At 41.9% G+C, this 23,260-nt stretch overlaps 2 protein-coding genes, 1 long non-coding RNA gene and 1 other non-coding gene across 5 annotated transcripts; 1 reads left to right on the top strand and 3 right to left on the bottom strand.

Annotated features, from left to right (window-relative positions):
- Positions 1 to 213: 213 nt before the first annotated feature.
- LOC144478672 (muscle-specific protein 20) lies at positions 214 to 21,353 on the bottom strand. Its single transcript, XM_078196796.1, has 5 exons — positions 21,184 to 21,353; positions 13,086 to 13,167; positions 3,242 to 3,371; positions 685 to 805; positions 214 to 609 (listed from the first exon to the last, which is right to left on the bottom strand). Exons 1-5 carry the CDS (start codon positions 21,205 to 21,207, stop codon positions 418 to 420), a joined length of 549 nt encoding a protein of 182 aa, XP_078052922.1. The 5' UTR covers positions 21,208 to 21,353; the 3' UTR covers positions 214 to 417.
- On the bottom strand, positions 13,625 to 13,765 carry LOC144468227 (U4 spliceosomal RNA). Its single transcript, XR_013493783.1, has one exon. It is a non-coding gene; the product is annotated as a U4 spliceosomal RNA (small nuclear RNA).
- LOC144478673 (myophilin) lies at positions 15,712 to 19,560 on the top strand. The gene is made up of 4 exons (XM_078196797.1): positions 15,712 to 15,854; positions 18,118 to 18,317; positions 18,375 to 18,495; positions 18,584 to 19,560. The coding sequence occupies exons 1-4, from the start codon at positions 15,849 to 15,851 to the stop codon at positions 18,764 to 18,766; spliced, it is 510 nt and encodes a 169-aa protein (XP_078052923.1). The 5' UTR covers positions 15,712 to 15,848; the 3' UTR covers positions 18,767 to 19,560.
- A 200-nt stretch (positions 21,354 to 21,553) lies between the features above and the next one.
- On the bottom strand, positions 21,554 to 22,903 carry LOC144478675 (uncharacterized). Of its 2 annotated transcripts, none has more exons than XR_013495394.1 (2): positions 22,592 to 22,903; positions 21,554 to 22,519 (listed from the first exon to the last, which is right to left on the bottom strand). It is a non-coding gene; the product is annotated as an uncharacterized LOC144478675 (long non-coding RNA). The 2 variants fall into 2 exon arrangements; XR_013495395.1 differs by having other exon boundaries at positions 21,674 to 22,477; positions 22,643 to 22,903.
- Between the last annotated feature and the right edge of the window lie 357 nt (positions 22,904 to 23,260).

Below are 23,260 nucleotides of genomic sequence, written 5' to 3'. Positions count from 1 at the left end.
ATAGTTTATGAATGGCTCTCGTAATTGTCGACTAAGTATTTTGCAATTACGTAGATGCGCAATGAAATGCACGTATATACACTACTGTAAATATAACAGTGATTTCATATTTTACTTAATTTATTTATAAATCACATAGATCAGTAAATTATTCTACTAGTGAATAATGCAAGCACTACTTGAGTGCAGGTGACATTAGCAAAGAATCATACATAAAAGAGATAAATCTTTATTAACAAGTTGATTTTCGTGTGTATTGTTATCAATGTATTGAAATGGCGAGAAAACGCCACTTATTTTTTATTTGTATAAACTGCATTGTAAATTAATGTCGTTTATTCGCTATGTTTCACCCTTATATCAATATTATAATTTATAAAATGAACTGTAACGTCATCGAAGAACGAACAGTGAACATTATTTTCCAAGGAGTATCTTCCTCGTAGCGCCAAAGCTCTGTCCAGCTTGAGTCGCGCCTTTATTAGTCCCAGCTTGGAGTCCAATTAAGCCTTCACCGGCTCTTAATTGTTCCTCGGTGAAGTGTCGTTTGTTCTCCTCGGCTGGTTTAGGACCTAGCCAGGGTCCACGCCACTCTGGATGTCTGTACGTCTATGAAGAAATTAAATTAATTGTATACGCCTGATCAAAAGGAATACATGATTTATTTTTAGTAGAATTAATTACGGTGCGACCGATGGCGAAGACCGTATTAGTCACTTGAGCTATATTTTTCCTTTCCATGAGATCAACTGCTTGGAAGAGATCCACATCAGGTACTCCGTATTTCACGCAAGCTTTTTGGAACCTGAAACAATGTAATGAATATTATTAATTCTATTTAAAAAATCTTCTTTAATCGGAAAACTTTTTGTTTCGCAAATGCCCTCTATACATATTTTGTCCGCTAGATAATTGCACATATTATACTGGTCATCGACAAATGTCAAGTGTCACAATTATTCCTTATTCGATCATAGAGAATAAATGTGGTTCTAGCGACAGCAGGCATTTTATTACAACTACGATTTGACGATGATCTACGATTAGATCTATTTATACATAAATTTTAAACTTGTATTCGTTATTTGAAAGAACGTTTATCTAATTCTGCTGCACACGCGTTCATCGTGTACCCGTAACCGCGGCACATCTTCGATGATTCGCCATCTTGTCGGTCGCGATGACAGTAGGCGACAAACGTGAGGCAGGCCAGTGTTAACGAGCTCTCCGGTTACCAGGCATGTAGCTAATTAAAGAGGATTACGCGCGGCATGTACAACCTCCATGACGTTCCTGATTTCCGCATGAAAAGGGAGTAACGCGGAGTGGCCGCGCTGCGCATCGTTCGCCCCACTACAAGAAAGCGCTCTTAAACATTGAAAACGCGCCAATTGGTGGCATGCGCAGGCAACGCGACACCGCGGTTAAACAAAGAAGTCGCGATAATCGTCGCGTGAATCTGTACAGTGGAGATTTTCTTCTCTGAATTTAACAACATAGACGCCTCGATCACAGCCGATAGCTATCAATAACTAAAGAAACATTTAACATAGTATAACATATCGCTGTGATATTACAGTGAAATCTTTTGCACCGTAATTTTATCAAAATTAATTGTTTTAAGCGATTTTACATTGTGGAACTTAGGGCGATCGTGGTGTCTCTTTCAGAGAACGAAATTAAATTTTCGAAATCTGTACAGCGCCAATCAGTGTAGCGACAAAGCACTCAAGCTGTTCACCAAATTTTACTGTTGGTAATTTTGGCGAACAGTTCGAACGTTTCGTCACTATCTCAATCGGCGCTGTAAGGATCCTATACGGACCTTTTTTTCTACCCAAAAAGGCGCCAATGTTTCTTTTTTTTATACGAAACAAAAATCAAGTATTTATCGTATTTAAAAAATAGCAATAGAAATATGGAAAAGAAAAATAAACATATGCTTCTACGAGATAGATCATAAATTTAATATGGAATTTGATTGTCCCGGCTACTGCTATGGAAACAGGAAAAGACAGCAACAATCAATTAGAGTTAGGTTATTAGAAGTGGTATGGGGATTTCTAGGAAGAAAAACAATTGTCGACAGTATTACTGTTACTGAGGACACCGTATTGTCTCCACGTTATCTCTCGTGGACGGTAGTAGCGGACATCGCGCTAAATTGTTTTTCAACATTCTGAAAATAAAAAATATTCGAATTGAGAGGTAGGTGTAAAATGGTTGACTTGTATTCACGGTGCAGTAGAGAGGCTAATTTAGCCACAATGGGGAACAAAGGAATGTAAATTATTCGAACACTAAAAGACAATACAAAGAATTATTTCTAATGTTCAATGTATCGAATATTCAGTTTGAAGCGTGTCTGAATGACAACAGTAGAATCATCTACTGAGATTAAGCTACTGCGAGAGAGACATAATAGGTCCGTCTGCTTGTAACGACCAAACGAGCCAGGTCAGCTTCGCCCGGTAAAACACCAACAAAGGAACATCGACCGTACCTGGCCTGCAGATGTTTTACCGGAGTCTCGCTACATTTTCAGAAAACATGTCAAAAGTCACGTACACACCGTATAGCCATAAAAATACGCCCCCAACAAATGTATTTAAGCAGCAAAACCCGAAATAAAGCCCTCAGAATTTTTGCCACAGTCAACCGGACTAGACCTGCGTTTGTCTTTATTCACATATCCGACCGAGTATCTACGGAACGCGATCGTGTCAGAGTGCGAAGTTGTTTAAAATCACGTTTACCCCGTAACATGCTCTGTATTTTGTTCGAAGTTCACTGCGACGCGCGACGGTAACCCGACCTCAGACTTTATTGGTACTTATTTAGCAGGCTGTCAGGCGGCGGTAAGAGGTACGACTGTACCACGAATAGCTGGAACAGCTATTGTCGCGTTCTTGAATGCCCGAATATGGCGGAATCGTTGGCCTCGAAGGGATAAACTCGAGGTCAATAGTCGCAGATGGTTTGATCTCTCGATTCCGGCGAGAGCGGTGACCAATGGTCTCGATGTCGATAAGGTGCGAGTCGAGAGTCGTTCCGAAGCAAAACACTGTCGATTGCGGAAAGTCGACTGTGTAACAGAGAAACATGAAGACGTAGGGCATTGCTGAATCGCGCGTAAATACATTACACGGTACATATAAATATCTCTTCAGGTAAGGTATTTCGGGAAAAGTGAAAGAATATTTATACAATATTTGTCAGCGTATTAATCACAGGTACTTACTGATTAAGGTTATCCATCATCTTGTAATCACCGCCGGAAGTGTTAATCTTGGTGATAAGTCCGGGTTGCAATTTGTTCATAAGTTTGCAAAGAAGGACACCATCTCTTAAGGAATCTTCGTAACTCACGCCTGAAAAGGGTCGTAAAAGACGGATACGTTAATCAACGTTTCTGTTATCATTAAGTTTTTCGGAAAGAAAACTTCCGTGTGCATACATATGTTAGTGCAATAGTTATCCAGCCACACTCGTTGCTTTGTACCTACGAGAAAATTAAAAGAAGTAAAAGAAAAGATCATAATTTTGGAAAGGGTATCCGTGATCGAACTTTCTCATACTTTGATATATATTTTTCTAAAACAAGCACCTTCGTTAACAAGCGTTTAAACTTATCTTCCGTGTCAAGAGATGTTATGTAAATCCAGATTACATTGGTATTTCGATTTGAAGAGTGAAAATCTTCAAAAACAAAACAAGAGTAACAGAACAATGAAAAGAATGCCGGGAACCACAGTGACACCAGGATAGCAGAAAAAACAAACGACTCCTCTCCCCCGCTGGTAACGATGACGACATGCGCAGTCAGTATAGCACAGTCAGCCATCGATTTTTTCATTGTCGATTGTGCGATTATCGGCTCTCGAACGAACGAAGGACAGACTCGTTTCTCTCCTTTTACAGTTTCTTTTCTATTTTAGTAATTTCCTCTCAATCGCTCAATTAGGTGCCAGAAATTTAATATATATAATTTCTTCTTTCATCATCAAAGAGATGCCTAATTTGTTGCTAAATCGTGCAAATATACTCATGTACCATGGCATAGTATGCACAAATCCCAACTTTAGAATTCCAGGTTATATTGGCCTTCTTATAGGTACTAGGATGTTTTGGGATTTTTTATGCATTGACCAGATATACGTCGGAGTCGGTAACCTCATGGGACAGAAGACACGACTCTACGACCTCAGCTGGTTTACAGTTTGCAGTGACCGAAATTTCAGGTCCTAGCCAAATCGATTCGTATCTGTCTCAAGTGGTCGAATTCAGAATTGGCTTCAACTATTTCGCAATTCTGGGAAGTAGAAGAAACTAGTGCGGTGCGAGCATTTGTATGCTGGATGTCAACAAACGAATTGTGCCTATTTATTCGAAATATTGGATATCGTCCAGAAGCACATTATTCGGAAGATATTGCATAACTTGCTTCCGGTTAAATCCCATTAATTCGCACATGTCTACAAACCCGACGGACTCTTAGTTTACATTAGTATCGATGTTACTGCTGTCTTGTTCTAGCTCCCTTTGACTTTTTCACCAAAATCTTTGTAATTACCGCCTTTCTTTCCGTTAGCGCTTCGTTCTCTCGGGGTCTCTTCATAACCAATCGGTGAAAGGGTTCCTCGTTCTCTATTGGCTGACTATCCTCTCTTTCCTGTAAAATCTACCCTGGTACATTTACCGGCGCCATCTTTTTTACTTTGTTTATTTGTCGTCTGGTGGCGCTATACGGTCTCCCACTCCCTCCGGATCATCGCTATCCATCTCCCTTTTTTTTTGTAGGTGGGGAGTTAGGGACAACCCTAACCTCCCATCCTTTGGAACATTTTTATCTCAGCTCCTTTATTCTTGTTTCCTGGTCGGAATCTATTTGCTCCAACTGCACCTCACCTTTCACCCTGCCTTTTGGGTTAATTATTGCTCTATTTTTGTTTTTTGTTTTTTTTTCCAATATTTATATCAAAAACGCACCTTTTTTCTAACACGTTCGTTCGGCGAGGTATCTCTCCCACCTCTCTCTCACCGAAATAAATAATAACGCAGGCTGCGTGCACCAGCACTCGTTCATGGCACCCCATTATACCAAGAGGCGCGCCAAGGGGCATGGCATTTTTTGCTGTTTGGTCGAAGGACCAGGAAAGACCGCCTCCGTCTTCCCGTTGCTCGTGCTCTCTTTTTGCTCGCGATCGTTGGGGCCTCGGATCACCTAACCGCCATCATTGTCTTTCCGTCGTCGTGGGATCGTGCTGCGAAGCGCTCCCGTCGCCATTCGAAAGACATGCTGCATCTCGAAGTGCCAGGAGCACAGCATCCCCAAGGAGGTGCACTCATGGGGCTGTCAGCCCTGTATCGTCATCGCCAACTGTTCACCCCCCTCCCCCCACCCGCGAACTGACAGTGTCACGTTTCGATGTATCGAACTTATCGACACGGCACGCTACCTGGCGACCGGCTTTATAAATTGTATCGATGCACGAGCCGCCAGAAGAAGCGCTGCGGTCGCATCGGGCGCAACAGGCGTCCGTTGGAAATACGCAAACAGATTAAATGTCACGAGAAATAAAACGCTTGTTACTCCATCACATTGCGTATAATGTCAAATCGCTGTTCAGGACAAGTCGTTCAATCATATCGTAATTGGCACATTAAATGCCATTACGTAAGTACACATGTTATAGAATTATAATACAAAGTATAATGTAATTGTTGAATCAGAGGAGCGGCCTGAACTCAGCGATAAATATTATTTGTATATTTATAATTTCAAAAGAGAGGTAAGCTGATCTGTATTTCTACTTCAGTGGGTTATTGTTTAAATTATTTTATGCAATGGGCTACTCTGGTGTCATTGTTCAGAAAGAAAAACGTCGTCCATCGACATTCTTCAGTAATATAGTTTTACAGATGACACGGTTGAGGGAGAGGCGTAGTCCAGACGCTATATTCTAGTTTAGTGATAGTCAGCGATGGTAATATATGCAGTATCTATGAATATGAAAGTTGTGGAGTTACTAAGAAAACATAGCGAGTCTCGAGTATTCCTCGAACTGCGCTCTCGGCGTGTGTGCATAAATTATTGAAGTATACGTGCATGGATCTATGAATTTATGGCAATGAAAATAACGACCCCTGCATTTCACGGAAACCAAAGCACTTCTGAATAATCGTAATGCAAAGTATCGGATATGTTAGAAAATTGTTGATATACATATACTCCACCGAGGTTCTGGGGTAAGTTCCGATTGGTCAGTCACGGTTCTTTTACCAGAAGGTATCACCCCCCCCCCCCCCCATTCCTTGATCAGATCCTCCGCGAACAAAGTCTCAATTCTTTGACAAGGCGGCATCGGGACACTTGTCTTCTTCAAATGTACATTGCCTCAATAAAGGACCTGAGACGTGCAATGAAAAAACCCGGAAAACTCAACGTGGTTTGCAATTGCCGTCGTCTGTCGCCAGGTTTCTTTAGTCTCATTCCTCATTCGTTTAGTCTAATTCGGTTCGCTTTGTGAACACTCTCTTTCTAAAAATGCCACCAACTAATAAATACTTTCTCATTTTATACATTCAATGAATCCACTGCGTTCTATTTCGTAATGTTTCCAGAATATTTTTGGCTGCAGCTGACGTCCGCGAATTGTTCGAAAGACTACTACCCTGATCGTGCAAGGACGACATGTCACGTGGTTTCGCGGTGGACGGCGCAAGTGCAAGTTATTTTATTTATGGTGCTAAAGATTACAATGTTTTCCTTGTTACACCGTGTGTTTTTTTGTACACAGCCTCTGGAAATTGCACTGCGTTGTTTACTTAAGTTAGCACACGTGGGATGTAGCTCGCATTTCCTGTGACACGTTTCTCCGCAAATTACACAAAGCTTTATGTCTGCACTATATTCTATCTTGCAGTGGCCAAGCCTTAAGCATTTTTAACATTGTTTCACCGGTCTGATATATGGTCTGACTGACGGACAGCGCGCCGCCGAATGCCTACCCGAAAATCTGTTCGCCTAGTACAAAACTGGTCCTGTGCTTGAATTCTCGATTGACGAGACTTCGACAGTCGATCAGTTTCAGATACGTCGACCAGTTCCGTTCAATTAGCTGCGAATCGACTACCAGTGTACTTTATAGTCTTACGGAAACGGTGATCAATTCTCAATGTGGACATACAAAGAAAAATGATGGGGCAATTACATGCGAATGTTCAAAATTAACATGGTACATGATGTAACTTTGAGAAAATTCTCCAATTGATAAGAAAATTTCAGTAATCGTTATATTTTATTTTTCAGGGATACCGTCACATAATTCAACGAATGATTGTTTGTTGTTTCACACCTAAAGGTAGTGAAAGAGGCGAAAATTTCTAATAGTTTAAAATGTGCATCTCGGACGATCAGTCTGGTAGCCTCGTCGAAGAGCGCGAGTTAAACGAACCGAGCAGACCTTCCGCTTTTCCACGCTATCCAGGCAACAGCCGAGGGGAATGGCAACATCAATATCCCGATGGAACGCGGCAAACTGGTGTAAACAAGCAGAGAGAGCAGAGAACATGCTGATACGTTCCTGGTAGCGTCGAATCGCAATGAGATGTCGTAAACGCGAGAGGATGACAGAAAATCGATAGGGAACACCTTCCAGACCCTGTTCTCGACATCCTGCGAGATTCTTCACCACTTTCTTTCGTTCTGGACGCGAACACAACCGTGTGATGCTGGCCTGATATTTTTCAGACGCCGCGTGTCTTACCAGTATCTTCGTTCGCGGCGAAAAAATATCGGGACTGCAACAATACCTATCGGCGGAACGGCGATATTTCTACCGGTGATACGATCCTGTTACGGTGACACGTCACGGTCGTCATGTCTCGGCGATTTGACGTGAAATCGATAAACCCCCTGTGGATACGCTACGCTCGCAGTCACGCGTAAATATTTAGTAAGCGTCGACTGCGCCAATTGACTTTACAAGTTAACCTTTTCTAGCTCAGTAATTGAAATGTTATTGTATTAGTTGCTATACGAATTAACAGTTTGCAACTTTTATAATATTAGAGAAATATATGTCGACGGCAGCTTGTTTTAGAGAGAAATTGAGGAAAGATAGCCCGACGCTACTCCGCTTTCGGTTAATTTACGATAGGGATAGGGGTTCGTGTAGCTTCTGAAAGCTATAGTGGCTAGCAATAGACAAACTTCAGATAATGTCTGACAAGTTGTTGTTGCGAAGGTACTCGATGGGGCACATTCGTTGAAATATATTTGGAAAATCGGGAATCTTTCAGCTGGCGATCCGACGTCTCGTATAACACAGATATGTTGTTCTTATGACGGTACCGGCTACAAAGTGGTAAGACAATGATACCTGCTGGTAAGAACCACACGGTACTTACCCCAGGACCGTCATAGAGAAAGCCTCGTTTCTATTGATTCAAAATTACTAAATTTCTCGTTGATTGAAAAAGTCATTTCTTAAGCAATAATACAAAGGGTTCCACATGTTAATCGGTCTTCAGGTAGCTCTCACCGAAGAACGGTGTCTGATACGTACTATGATCAATTAAATTTCTATTAATATTTGTAGGAACCTCAAACAAGGATTTGCGCCTATATGTGTGTGCGCTTGCCCGAGCCAGTATCGATTTAACGTCAGTTTCATGTCATAAAGACGTCAAACGCACGGTTTTCACCAGGACAACATCCCCGGGCTGAATTTACGATCAGAGGCGAGCAACAGGTCCCGCGGAAACAGTAGGATGTGTGCGCAGAATCCGCTTTTCTCTTCATTCTATCAGTGGCTAGCGGTGGTATAAAGATTTTTATGCAAGCTCATACTCACAGAGACTACATTATGAAAGACTAATCTCTTTCAATAAATGTCTCACATCTCAGTGAAGGTCAATCATGTTAAAAGAAAAATTCATGCACGTATAGTAGTATTTGTCAATTTCAAGCTTTTTCTACTTGGATATATATCATCCTCCTAAAAAGTATGTGCGTGCAGCTTTTATTAAAAATCGCCTAACTTTCAGCTGCAGCAAGCGAGAATTCAGTGTTTTCAATGAAGAATTGTCCATATATATCAGTCGGTGGTTATACAACCAACATCCAATAAAGACCTAATTATGGCAGGATAAACGACGACGATCAAAAGAAACTACCAATGTTAGCACAAATTACTATTGTCAAGGAAAACTATGCTTCGATCAATAGCAGCGAAATGCGCTCGTCGAGCACACCCTCAAGCGTGATATAGCTGGAGGCGACCACCTGTTGCGCTCGCTCGTAAATCTACCCCGGGGCTGTAATCCTGGTACGCTTGTCTCAGAATGACGTCATTGACGACCCTTTGACAGACAACTGACATCCGCTGACGTATCCGTGGGGTCTTCTGTTCGGTCTGTGTCATCGAGACAAGCCATTTCCTGGCGAAAAGTATTCTTACATCCACGGCAAGGCCAGGGGTGGGTCTTACTAACACGCGGGCAATAGGCTCTCATCGGTGAGCAGGCCATAAATTCATCTACTACCCATCGTTGCTACCCTAGTAACTGCGAGCTTTCGTGACGTCACACGACGCCTCGTGACGAACCGTTCGACATATCGACGGCTGTCGACATTCCACCAACCCTTGCGTCAGGCTGGACAGGAGAAAGTTCGAAAAAGCTGTCCAGCCTGGGCCACCGCGAGCTACGTCGACGTCGACGTCGACGTGGCGGGAAAGCTATAAATCCCTCAAACGTCTGCTGGTACCCTGGTGCTAGCAAGCTACTTGTGCCACCGTGACGAACGGATGACTGACACTTCGCTCCCTAGAATTCACCCTCGACTTTCTCGGTCTTTTACCCGACCTGGAAGCGCGAGCGAAAAAAGAGGAACGTACGTAAGAATAAAATAGCGCAGACCGAGAGATACAGGCGTCAAGCGAGCAACAAGAAAAGAGAGAAAATATAAGAGAGGCTGTAGTGAGCGATAAAGTGTGGGAGGAGGAAGAAAATTCATCGACACCGATTGGATAAGAAAAGAACGAACGTTAGGGTTCCACCCTACCCTCCTACCATGGGTGACGCAACCTAGGATGATGGAAGGCAAGGAGGAAATCACCATAGGAGAGCCACCTGGCACCGGCCAAGGGGAACTAAGTAGACTATCTCTACTGAACCAACCAGTAGAGCGCATGGATTTTGAATCTGAGAAACCAATCATAACTAAGGCAAGATCAACGCGAACCAATAGGAATGAACACGCAGCAATTAAACGCATGCGCAAAGAAGATGGAGTTGCAGAAGAAAGAAATTTACTAAGCAGGAGGGGAAAGAAACCGTTATAAAGATAACCTGGTGTACCCACCAGGGAATAAATAGAAAGCCAAACAGAATCTAGTACCGAAAACGTAGTTAAATTTGATAGGAGAAAAGAGGATTAGAAAGAGATAAATTATCCCGTGATACAAAAATTAATTAGTATTAGAATGAATGATAAGATAAAGAATAAGAAGAAATATTTAAAAACCTCTATAAAACGAAGCCAGTAACGTAAGAAAATAATGTAATTTTTTATCTTTTATGCAATTTATTATCACAAGCGCATGCAATAATCACTTGGTTAATTATAATAAGTTGTATTTTTTCAAAAATATGGTCATTTGCAGATTTACTTTTTATACAAATACTACATTCTTGTTGATGCATTTAAATGGTCTCAGATGTATGCTAACATACCAATATTTTTCCCAAACGAATATTAAAATGCGAAATCCTGACTATCTACTGCAAGAAATAAGTATGACGCATTCTTTCGAGAGGATCGTGTTCAGCATGCCTCGCGAGCTTCCAGGAACAGGCTAACATCTACAACCGAATAACTTGGGAATCCTGGAATACGTCGAATTCCGATTGCCTTTATTCGAGCAAGCCACAGCTGCGGGGGTGGAAGAGAAAGTGACTGTTGGAGACGATCGAACGCCGCCATTCCAAGTTCAATTTTAAACGAGTCAATAACATCAAAAGCTTCGAATACCCGGCACGCATCATCGCGAGGAGCTATTTATCCTCGATGGAGGTGGAGCTGACCCGCGGTACTCGAGCCCCATCTGTCGTAGATAATACTATCTATCGATAAAGTAACCGTTCGTCTATTGAAAGAAACATTCTGATAATGCCAAATGAAAAGTTTTATTAGACTTGAAAATTATACTCTAAACCTTGAATTCAAACTATCTTGATCTTTCAGATTTCACGTTCATCAACTTATAATATCAACTTCAAGACTACAGATTATTTACAGTCACCAAACAAAACGAAATAGAAATATTGCCGGAACGTCTTGCAGCTCGATCTTTTTATTTGCGAAAAAAGTTGTCAATGGAAAGTATAAAACATCAATGAATTCTGATGATTAAAAAATAATCGAGTTACAAGGTGTTGCAATGTTATATCAATTGCTATTCTATGAGGTGGAACGATAATCCCGTGACAGGTGCGCTTTGAATCGGTTAATATCAGGCACACACTTTGCCAAGGAAGCTTCACTTAACCCGCGCCCCAGACCTCCTCCTCCGATTCACGTGGTGAGTGGAAGCTCTATATAGATTAATTAAAAAGGCAACAGAGAAAGATGGCATCGTTTAGCCTTTGGCCACCTTCGTTACACCCTCCACTTTATTAGGGAGACAGCATGTCACGAAGGCGCTGTTTCCAGCGTTATATGCGTTTTCACTAGAAAGATTCTCCTTTGGTAACATTTTCCCCTCTTTCATGCAGTGTAGGATTCAACCGCCATAAGTTCCTCTCTCATCCTTCATGGAACGACCAATGGGGATGCGACAGTAACTCGCAGAAATTCGAGAAATGACTATCGGTCGCATCTCGTTCATGTTTCAGTGAACCCAGTGTGCTCAACACGACGATTGCGTCGACGCCTGGCGTATTTCTTGAACCAGGGGTACACGTTAGACACAGGGGTTTGTTGCCCGGCGTTCAATAGGGTGACTCGAATGACGTAACAAAGCGCGCGTTTTATCAGGAAAACAACAGTCGACGAAAGATGCAACTACCCCCAGGAACTAGAAATTCTGCCGAACAGCCGGATCCAACCCTCGTCCTTTGTAAGTTCTAGGTTTAAGTTCCATGCCTAACTCGGGTTAAAATTTGCTTATTCTCTACTTTAGAAAATATAAAATTTCTTTGTGCACCAATTTGTTTTAAATGTGAGGTAGTGAATTAAATTCGATTGATTGAATTAGATAGTTAAAGGAGGAGGGATGAAGAAACTAATTTTTAGGAACTTATGGGGATTAATGGCATTTAGATTCAAATGCACCAATTAGTATTTGACGGGCTAACGATATTCGATTCTGATGGAGAGTTCAGATGCAAACGACTCCGGCAGAAAACTCCGACGTAGAGTTCAATGTCTCGCAGGAATCGTCCGCCATTTTGTCGCGTGGGAATGCTGGAAAACTGACCTAGTCAACAAGCTTAACCTTTGCGACGTCACGCGGCCTGACATTCGTACCCGGGAATTATAGGGTTTCAGAGGGCATTTGAAATGTTGCGTGGGTCTTGCACGGGGGTGGTGATATTGACACGCTTTTCGAACCGCACCACCTCCGCAGAACAGGAGCCCATGCATCCGAGAGGGAGCACAAAACACATCGAGGGAGTAGGTGTCATCGGCAATGTTCAATCAATAGCGCTTCCTTCGATCCTCCCGCTGCAATAGGAATTTCCAGGGCTCAACACGGCAAAACTACATATATCTCTGGAGGTCGGCGCACGGTAGACTCGCTTCATGTACAGTAATAAATCATAAAAACAATAAGGGTAAAAATAAAGCCTGTTATTACGATCTGAGCAGGTTCTATCATAGAATTCCACGGGTCCTGACAATTACTATTATAGGGATTGAGAATGAGGACTTTTGCTCCACTGTTCTGACTATGTATGTGTTTTAAGAATCCTTTATGAAAAGGGTCACAATCAAGATCAAGATCGACCCTTTTATAGTAAACTAACTCAGTTGAATAAAATATAAAAGAAACTAAAATATTTTTCAAGGACTTCACCTGATGGAAATCTCTCCCCGACCACCGTCTCGATCCATTGCTGAGCTTCAGCCTCCTGGCTGGCCTCTCGTTTCCCAGCAACCTGAAAGCAGAAGAGTAAAGAGGCACTATTTTAAAACTTTTCGAATATTTATACTGTAGCGTGTGTTGGTATGTCGCTTCTAGTGATTAATGGGTACTAAGTATCTCATGGGTACTAAGTACATAAGATAGATGAGATCTATTTAAACATGATAGCTAAAAATAAAATTTCTTTTAGGATCGGACGGTTCTTCTTTCGCCACTTCCCTTGTCGCACGTGTGGAATATTCATTGTCGATTATCTTACATGTGTGAAGGAGCCACCAGTTTGTTTGATTAACACAAATCTTTAAAAATTCTCTAGCATAGAAAAAGTATTGGGTGAAGCGGTACTTTATTATTACAAGTTGACATATTTAAAACTATAATTCTTTGGAACGAAGAAAGATTTTCAAGGTTGGATTTCTCTATACGAGTGGAAAGACAAAGTTAGTTTTTGTTTGCATTTGTGTTATCAGTTTCCGTAGAAACTTCCAAAAATTGCCGTAGCCGATGGTATTTCACATCGTCATGGCGGGGTATTGGTAAAAGTTTTCAACTAGCAATAATCGCACCTCGGTAGAACCTCATTGGTTACGATATCGCCACTGCGCAAAGCTGACGAGCATGTTTTCCCCCGTCCTACTAATAACACCGTCGGCATCTTTTAACTGCGAGAAGTCACTCAACCTCGATGCCATCTAGCGGCAGGTCCATCAACTGATCGCGGTATAAGACCATGCTACACTGCCTCTGATTTACTGGTCTGTACAATTGTAAGCTTTATAATAACTTCAGTTCAATACAACTTTCTGATACACATGAAGTTACTTAATAATATGAATAAACACAATTGAATAAATAATATTCTTCAGCTACTATTTTCGGTAACGGTTTATTTACTTTGTTTTCAAATAACTTTATTTTCAGCGACTGTGTAAGGCAACCGCAACCGGTGCATTTGCAATTGAGCGCAAGTAAAGATTGGTTGAGTATTTGCTGGAAATGTACTGTGATAGGGAAACAGGATGCTAGGAGGTGGCAGTTAAGTATATGCAGTATGTAACGACACCTTGCAATGGAATTTCACTGCACTTTATTCAATTTCTTTCACCTAGTTTGTGCAAGCCTTACTTTTCTTACCTTTAATATATTTATTTCTTATCTTATTCGTTGCTTAAATCTCCTGGGCAAATAATTAAACAATTGTACCAAGAAGCCGATTATACTGTATGTTACAGGTCTGGAGAAATGTAGTTCCAAAAATGAGGATTTTTTGGGATTTTTGGGTGAACCACAAAACGATTTATCGGAAGCAACACGCTTCAATTTCTTATCGATGATCGTTTAGTTAAAACGCGAGCAGAGTCTATTTTAGCAGAGAACTGAACGAGTATTATCGTGTAACGCTTTCGGCATTGCAACCAGCATCAATCCAAGTCTCAAATGTCTCAAATTTCTAATTGAATCGGCCTAACCTCTAAGAAAGGCTACCACGATCGTATTCCGTAGTATCGATGATACCATCGATCTTCTCGTTACATAACTACGGGCAAAACTTAGACTACGCGAACATGAAGAATCGTTCCAGACGATTTCGTCGAGTTACGATAAACTTGGAAACAGTGTCGATTGACGGAATCTAAACTCGGCGGTGGCCTCACCCTTCGAAGTGGCCAAAATCCAGAAACTACGACGCCTCGCTTATCGGTGTTTTCATCTGGCCGTGGTCCACGGACCGGTTAACTACCGTCGATTCGCGCAAAACACACCCACTTGTTCGAAGTTTTCCGCTTGCGGGAACGTCAGCAATCGTAATAACGATACAGGTGATACAACCCCCCTAAATAGTCTGTCGAGATCGTTCTAACTATTCCCAGTCTTGGTACGATTTTCTCTCACGATACTGTTACTATAATAATTCACATTTCTGCTATTCCAGTCATAAAGTAACATGTTAGCTCTACTTAATGGAAATTCAAATACGTCTTGCTTTCTGCAGGGTCTTGTTCATGCAATTTTAGGAAAAATGTACTACATAAACTTGCCAAAACAATTATATTTTAAATAACGGTGGACCGTGTCCTCATCGGGCCGGAGCTTCTTCCGGATCCTAGAATCTAGAGGACCATCATAGTTCAAGGCGAAGATTCATCAAGGAAGGGTTAAGAAGAAGCCGAGAATAAGTAGCTCTGATTCGACCCAAATCGCTACACGGTTATGGTGAAAAAGGTCTACGAACTTAGGTCATCATCTGTTTCTCATTACCCAGTATCGTAATGAAAATATATTCTTCGTTTCAGGATCCATTCACGATTCTCAGTTTAATTAATCGAAGAGGGTACAACGAGGAGAAGGCGAAGAAGTAGAACAGATCGGTTATGACAGATGTAACGGGTCGCCTCGTGTCTTGTCTTGTAAATAGGGCTGCAGTGTCAAGATCTGGCTGTGGGAAGGCGGGCGGGGGTGTGGGAATACCCAGTGGGCAACCGGCCAAAAATCACTCGTTCCTGAATGTCGGTGGAAAGGATTCGGCGGAGGGGAGACCGGCATATAGCGTCGCGACGCACAGCGTCCGACTTAGTCTTTGATCGGCGTCATCGTTCAAAAGTTGCAGTCCCTTTGGAAGAGAAAGAGAGTTGAGAATCCTGCCCGGTGCGGTGGTTAGAAATTGGATCGTCGGAGGACCTGACAGGATAAACAATGCCGGTATGTGTCGAGCGAAACGGTCAACTCCGAAGACAAGGCGGTGTCCGTTCCGCGAGCAACAGTGGACCAATGTCGCGATATATTATCGATAATCATGCCCGTTAACGAGCATCGTGACACGCAAGGGGGAACCGCTAACAGCTGGTGCATTAATAATGCTCGCGTTCGCGATGCTAATGCCGAGGAACCGCGGTTATTCGTAGAGTCCTAATTACAGTAGACCTTGGGCTATTTCGTTCTGGCGGTAGTCCCAAAATATTGGATTAATCTTTACACAAGAGAAGTATTGAAAACGCCAACGGTTAAAAAACGAGGGAACGTACCGGTATAGCGTATGCACCGGTATAACTAAAGCTTCAATTTATCGTTCCGGCATTCGTCCCTCTCATTAAAGACGCATTTGTAAACTTTAATTCCATAACGGTGCCCTGTTTGCAATGTTGCTATGGAATTTGCTGAAAAATTCTGTAAAAGCATCAAGAAACTTTGTTTTTACACGGTGAGAAGCCATCGTAGTCTCGGGGTACCGTCGCAGGGTTAACATAGCGCCCGCGAAGCCAGATCTAATGATGTTGCGGGCGTTCCAAACCGTTCGTCTAACAAGCAACAAACGTCAAAGAAGACGTTCCCTAACTGATTTGTTACGATCCGTTTATAGTTGTGCAGACACGAGCTGTTAGATTGTTAATACGACGGAAATCCTGTGACGCCAGTTTCGTTACCGCGATGGAATTTGACGCGTATTGACCGACCGAGGTATTTTTACCTCAAGATAAATACTCTTACGCAATATCTATGTTCGACGATGCTCGGGGATGGATATCCTCTCGACCGGCGAGAATTTCATTTCCACGTTTTTGCAAAACGTTTTAATATTGTTTATTGACACCGAGACTTTTCGCACATTATCGATCCGATACGATTTACACTAGAACAGAGACACGGGAAAGTAATAAAACATGTACACCAGGGTGGCGAACATAACAGCAAGCACAACGGCGATGTAAGTGAGGACGAACAGAAAATAAGTTGTAAACGTGTTGATCATTATATGCGGCATTGATGCTATTCATCTCCTCGTGGCGTTCTTATCCTCGAAATGTTGTAACCCCGATCAAAACTCTAGAAGCATATCCGGTCGGTTTTAAAATATCATGCGTGCCTCTTCCTTCGCTCTCGACTCGATCATCTTAATTTTAAGATTGCCGGTCGTTGGGAAAAGTCGAGGGAACGGAAACGTTACTCCTCTTGAGAACCGAGCTTAAAATACATCTCGAGAGTTCGACGGGGAACACGTTGCTTCTCTGAAGGTTTGACACTTCGCAGGCGAGTACAGGAAAGATCTTTCTCTCTATCCTTTCCGATCCACCAAGTACAGCGCCTTGCTAGATAATTTCAAAGTCAATCGATGATAATTTCCGTACCTGGTATCCACACAGAACATCTCTAGCATTGATCATTGTTCTTTGCTGTGATGAGAAGATCCGTTCCGTTTCTGTGCGGATAATAGGTAACACGGGTCTGCCTTGAAACAGGATTTTCGCGCGGAGTACGGTCAAGACCACGCAGGATCTATTTCGCGAAGTATCGAGGCTGATTGTCGCTATAAATACAGATCTATTACGGTTGTAGGGATTGCCAGATTTAATTTGCGTCGACATCGTCGGCTGGGGTGCTCCTAAATCAACGGGAAATGAGTTGAACAAATTGCTTACATTAACGCGGCGAACAGGGACACCGATCACTGGCTTCTAACTAGTAGCTTCGAAGAGGATTGTAGAATTAGTGGTCTTCCGAACCGAGACGTACGATATTATCGGTACGTTCGATGAGATTTGAGGCTATCAATCGTGACGTTGGTGATTTGAATGAGAAACGGTGACGCGGAGGCATTGTCAGGTTGCCAAACACGGTGCAATTCGGCACGATTCTACCAGAAATCGGGAAACGAACGAGGTTCACACGGCACAGAAACAGGTGGCCCGAGTGAACGTAGTCGTCTCTGCCAGATTTTAATAAAAGTCGAGCGCGGATCGGCCGCCGACGGATATTTTATTTTCGACGTGCGTTTTACGAACGGTAACGTAACACCGTCGTGATCTATTTCCGTTCCGTCGACGTTTTTAAATCGCCGACGCTCCGGCTGGACCATCCCCTATGCTTCTCGATTTCGCTGTAACCGAATCTAAGGGGCTGCTTCAATACGAACAAAAATTCTACACGATTTTATTACGATATCCTTACAAGTTTCTTGTATTTCCAGGCACGCAACAAGGAACAAGAGAGTGAGGTGCTCACTTGGATCGAGGCCGTTTTAGGCGAAAAACTTCCGCCAGGAAATTACGAAGACATCCTTAAGGATGGTGTCGTCCTGTGCAAACTCATCAATAAACTGGCTCCCGGATCGGTGAAGAAGATTCAGGAGAGGGGAACCAACTTCCAGTTGATGGAAAACGTTCAAAGGTGGGAGACGATTGGATATTGTGAGTTTACTGAATTGTAATTCGGACTTTCATTTAGATTCCAAGCTGCCATCAAGAACTACGGCGTCCCGCAAGAGGAGATCTTCCAAACGGCTGACCTCTTCGAGAGACGCAACATACCGCAAGTGACCCTATGCCTTTATGCTCTCGGTAGGATTGTAAGTATTCTGCGAATTAGATTTGCTTTTGGTTCGAGTACTATAGCAAGGATATATACTTTGCTTGTTACGCCGGTTGTTCGAACAGACGCAAAAACATCCTGAGTACACCGGACCCGGTCTAGGACCCAAGATGGCCGATGAAAACAAACGGAGCTTCACGGAGGACCAACTTCGAGCGAGCGAGGGCCACCTCAATTTACAAATGGGCTTCAACAAAGGTGCCAGCCAATCCGGTCACGGTGGTTTCGGCAACACGAGACACATGTAAACATTTCCCTCGATTCGACAACTTGTTGACGACGATCGCCTTAGGCACATTACTACTTGTTACCTATCTCCACACGCTATCAGACGGATTTCAAACTCTTGGAACGGAAGAGCGTCGCGTACGCAAACTTCGAATGTCATTAAAAACGTGTCCATCTGTAGGAGAGTAGATCTAACATCATACTTGTCGTTGTAAATTTATTTTCTCATTCTCTCTGTACAAGTAAATGCGAGATTCTGAAACTGTGTCGATCGAGTAGCCTATTCGATGGCTAAACACCATTCTACATGTTACAATCGCTAACTTTGCACTATACACTTTATAATCTACACTACGTACTCTACGCATTGCACAAACACAACATGTACAACACGGATCACGTATTCTACACAAACACACACATGGAAAGAAGAACACTCACAGGAGCACACAGTTACACGCATCGAGGACTCGATATAGACGTCGTTGAAAATTAATAGTTATGCGTGCAAGTCGATAAACAATTTCGACAACGATGTGTAATAAAGCGAAACTTGTAAGTCGACTGATATTTCGCACTACGCATAATTATTAAAGATGACAAACAACATGACGCGAAGTGCCAACACTGCATTTGTCATTTTCCATCGCGTGACCGTTCAGTAGTCTCGCAGTTGCTTCAATGAATTTCGTTGATACTAAGCAAAGAGTCGTACTTTTCTATGATTTCTAATTATTCATAAAATACCTAATCACCTTATTCACATGTGAACAAATGTATCGAATAAAGAGGCAGCGCTGCTATTTTCTATTAACCGTGGTCTTTCATGAAAATTTATTCAAATAATCTTTCTACACAACGTTACGCGAAACATGGGCGAAAGAAAGACGGCCAAAGAAAATTTAGAGAATACGTGCCAAGAGCCATTAATGCCGCTTCTTTATACAGTTAATGTGGCTTATTAATGAATCATATACACGAAACATATTTTCGGTACATGACTTGCCGTAAGTCACGACGGTTGCATACTGCACCGATATATAATTCGGCTTCGAATGTTACACATTGAAATGTTCTACTTCCAGCGGCGTTGGAATCTAATGGAAATTTCTAACTTGGAGGGGTTCTAGAACCGTTCGAGCTCGTTTACGTTTCCGTTTTGGATCTCGGATGTTTCTGGTAGCACCCTCAACTCGACCGGTCTAATTTCGGCGCATTAGTCCCGAAAATACCAACGGCTTGTTTGTAAATAAACGTTGCCATGAGACCCATTGCCGCCACCGCGACACAAATTTTTCAGCTGGAACGCCCACGCCGGTCACGCAATCAACCAATACTTTCATTAAAAATTTTACTTAACTTGGCATGCTACCAAAATCGTTTGAATATTTTTAGATGATGTTTGGAACTGGACTCGCATTGTGTTTTCGCAACAGGAAATATCATTATTCACGAGTAAACAGACTATTTCGGCAACAGCATTCGTTTAGAATGTTCGCGCCTTTTCAAAAATATGGACGCTACGATGTAGTAAATTGAAGCGTCAATTAAGATTTCCATCGCAATCGGCAAAAATAATTTCTGTAATGGAAGTATTGATTTCAAGGACCCAGCGCTTGCCGCGCTAATGGCCCATCGAAAGCTTGTTCAAGCTACGCATATCGCCCTTGATCCCAAGTATAAATCAAATTTAGTTTAGCAAATGCATCGAGTGACTCAGGGTGTGTACATATAAGCTCTCCAGAATTAGAAGCATTTTAATGAAAACTCGAGAAAGTATCGCGGCGATACGCGCGGTGAATCAGGAGTTTGAAATAGATAGCTTTTCTGCATGTCAAGGAGACAGTGATTTTCTCTTCCGTCGTGTAATTCTGGACGGTTCGCGAGTATACAAAATTTTTGTGAGAACACCTTCAGAATGACTGGCGCAACGTAACTTGGGATAGGAAACGGATAAGTGAATTTGGCGTCTTGCTAGATCCATTTTTCTTGGTGTTAAGACAGATCCGATGGTTCCAGCAATATATCATATACTTGAAATCGTTCGCACGTGAAGTCTCTGGACATCAAAAATGTCCAAAACAAAATCTAACTGGTTTATTTAATACAACTGCAATCGGAACATTTTATTTCATCGTGAAAATTATTCTCTAAACTCCTCGGCAGGCTACAAATCCGAATGAAAGTTGATTTAATCAATAATACAAATAATTAATAATTTAATAAGAATAAATACAGACAGATCGTAGAGCACTACATATTTTATATGAATTTAATATTTCCACCACATGAGAGATCGCAGAACGTTATAAATTTTATATGAACAAACATGAAACTTTGTGGAAATCGTCGGCAATTTAACTTTGTACGTTGACTTGATTCCAGTATTCATTTGGTATCAAAGAAATCGTATATGTATAAAAATGAGCTGACTTACCTGCCAAAGCGGACGTCCAGGCATGACGAAATATAGCCGACTTCGTTGACAATTAGAAGAACGCGCAAGGGAAACCGATAGAGCTTAACGCACTCAAACTCAAGCACAAAAAGTGTGAGCCTCCGAGCCTCGTGCTGCGTATATATGCGTGACAGGTACCCGTTGGTGTTGGTCAGCGTGGGGGCGTTTCTATATATGGATCACTTACTCACCACTACCCTCGTTTACACGCGCAACCACCTCCGCCGTATCTTTTTGGAGGGGGATTCTCAAAGAAATCACAAGATCACCGTGTTTCTACCCACTGGAAATAGTTTCGACTGCAATTGAACCTTGGCCGCTAATTTTTGTGAGACTCGCGGGTAGAGGGCCGAAAGTGTATATCTAGTAGGTAACACATACTCCTTGTATCTTAATTACCTAAAATAAATAGAAACAAATGTTAGAATAGTAGATTTTTCTCTGAAGAAATCTTGTGATATTCTTGCGGTTGCATCTCTAGAATTCCTTCCAGAAGAGTCGCAGCTTGCATCGCCGCGACGCTTTCTGTATCTAGCAGATTTAGCATATATGTTGGACTGACGGCGACTCAGAGGAAGAAGAAGAGAATTTGAGAATATTTAAAAAAGAATTCCCAAGCCTAGAAGGAAAAGGAGGGAGAACAAAAGTGAGGGTGGAAAAGTGGGAAGACAAACCAGTACCACACAAGTACATGCTAGATAAATGGACAACAAAGAAAGAAGAAAAGGAAGATGAAGACATACATTACAGACGAAAGATGGAATACATATTTTAAAAAAAAAAAAAATTATGTATCTGTATGGAAGGCCGAACGGATGGGTTACATCCACTGCCAATAAAGTTTCAATCAATCAATCAATCAATCGGGTAGTTGGTGTTGGCTTCTGGTGGCTCTCCTGTATTAGTGTTGTGGCTGCTAGTTTTTGTGTTTTGCTCTCTTTATCTTGTCCATGTGTTTGGCTTCGTCCTGAAGCCACCAGTATTTTTTGGATAGTCTTTCTGTATTGTTCATTTCGGAGTCTGGGAGTGCTGTAGAGTACACCCAGTTGTATCTTGGGATATCGTTGATGTTTGTGGTTACTGCCTTTTTCGCGCAGTGTCTTTGTAGATGGTATATGATCGGGATGTTGTGTTCATCTTGGATGCATCCCATTCTATCGAGGTTAGTGAAGAGCTCTAGGGCGAGTTGTTGCTCTTCGCTATCCTTAATGTGGCGTAGTCATCGTTTATCTTTAGTGAATTGTGGAGTTTGTTGTCTAGCTGGTACAGGCTGCTGTAATAGTTTTTGGTGAGCGTTAGGCAAAAGGAGTCGAATCTGTGGATGTTTGCTGTTTGTATTATAAAATGGAATTTGTTTGTTAGTTTTGTTGTATATTAGTTTAGTTACATCAACCACCTCCAGGTTGGGGAGGTTTTTGTTATTGATGAACTCTTTCACCTTTTCCTCAGAGTAGTCTGGCCCAATTCCTTTCATTACAATTGTTTTTTTTCTCTCTTCTCTAGGGGTGAATGTATAATATTGTAAAGCCGCTGCGTCCAGCAGGTTTTTAATAGTGTAGTATACATTTATCTTCTGTGGCATTACTCTGGTGTAATCCGTGTTGGATTTTTTTACCCAGAAATCTTCTTCTGGAATTTTGGCATCGGTAAACAATTTGATAACTTCTTTGATGTTAATGGTATATATATTTATCGACACTACAACGGGTTTGGTTTGAAAAAGGTAGTTTATTTCTTGCTTAATCTATTTACATGTCTAAGCTACAAACTTCCTTATAAATACTTATACTCTAAAATAATTATGTTCGATTTGTCATCAGGTGATGCGTCTCGTCGAACTTAGGTTTTGGGGATGCGGTTATTTATTTTTATCTAAGATCTTTATCTTATATTCTAGTTCGGGGTGTGACTAGCGGTTTTGAGTTTGTACTATGGTAGAAAAAATGAAAAGAAAAAAAACCATCGTTACTGTTTCTTGTTTCGGGGTGGGCGCTATAGGGGCGGTATTATTGTTATTGCTTGTTTGTATATTCTGTTATCTTTGTGTGTGGGCTTC

Source organism: Augochlora pura, chromosome 3 (assembly GCF_028453695.1).
Source record: "Augochlora pura isolate Apur16 chromosome 3, APUR_v2.2.1, whole genome shotgun sequence".
Classification (NCBI taxonomy): Eukaryota; Metazoa; Arthropoda; class Insecta; order Hymenoptera; family Halictidae; genus Augochlora; species Augochlora pura.
This window is presented reverse-complemented; position numbering and strand designations above follow the sequence as displayed.

What these genes read in the sequence shown, in the direction of transcription:
- LOC144478673 (XM_078196797.1), top strand. An exon ending in TTGATGGAAAACGTTCAAAG is followed by an intron (nt 18,318 to 18,374) that starts GTGGGAGACGAT and finishes ACTTTCATTTAG; the next exon opens with ATTCCAAGCTGCCATCAAGA. An exon ending in TTTATGCTCTCGGTAGGATT is followed by an intron (nt 18,496 to 18,583) that starts GTAAGTATTCTG and finishes TTGTTCGAACAG; the next exon opens with ACGCAAAAACATCCTGAGTA.
- LOC144478672 (XM_078196796.1), bottom strand. Translation starts at nt 21,207, where the DNA reads ATGCCTGGACGTCCGCTTTGGCAG. An exon ending in CTGGACGTCCGCTTTGGCAG is followed by an intron (nt 13,168 to 21,183) that starts GTAAGTCAGCTC and finishes TTCTGCTTTCAG; the next exon opens with GTTGCTGGGAAACGAGAGGC. An exon ending in CGGGGAGAGATTTCCATCAG is followed by an intron (nt 3,372 to 13,085) that starts GTGAAGTCCTTG and finishes GACCCTTTTCAG; the next exon opens with GCGTGAGTTACGAAGATTCC.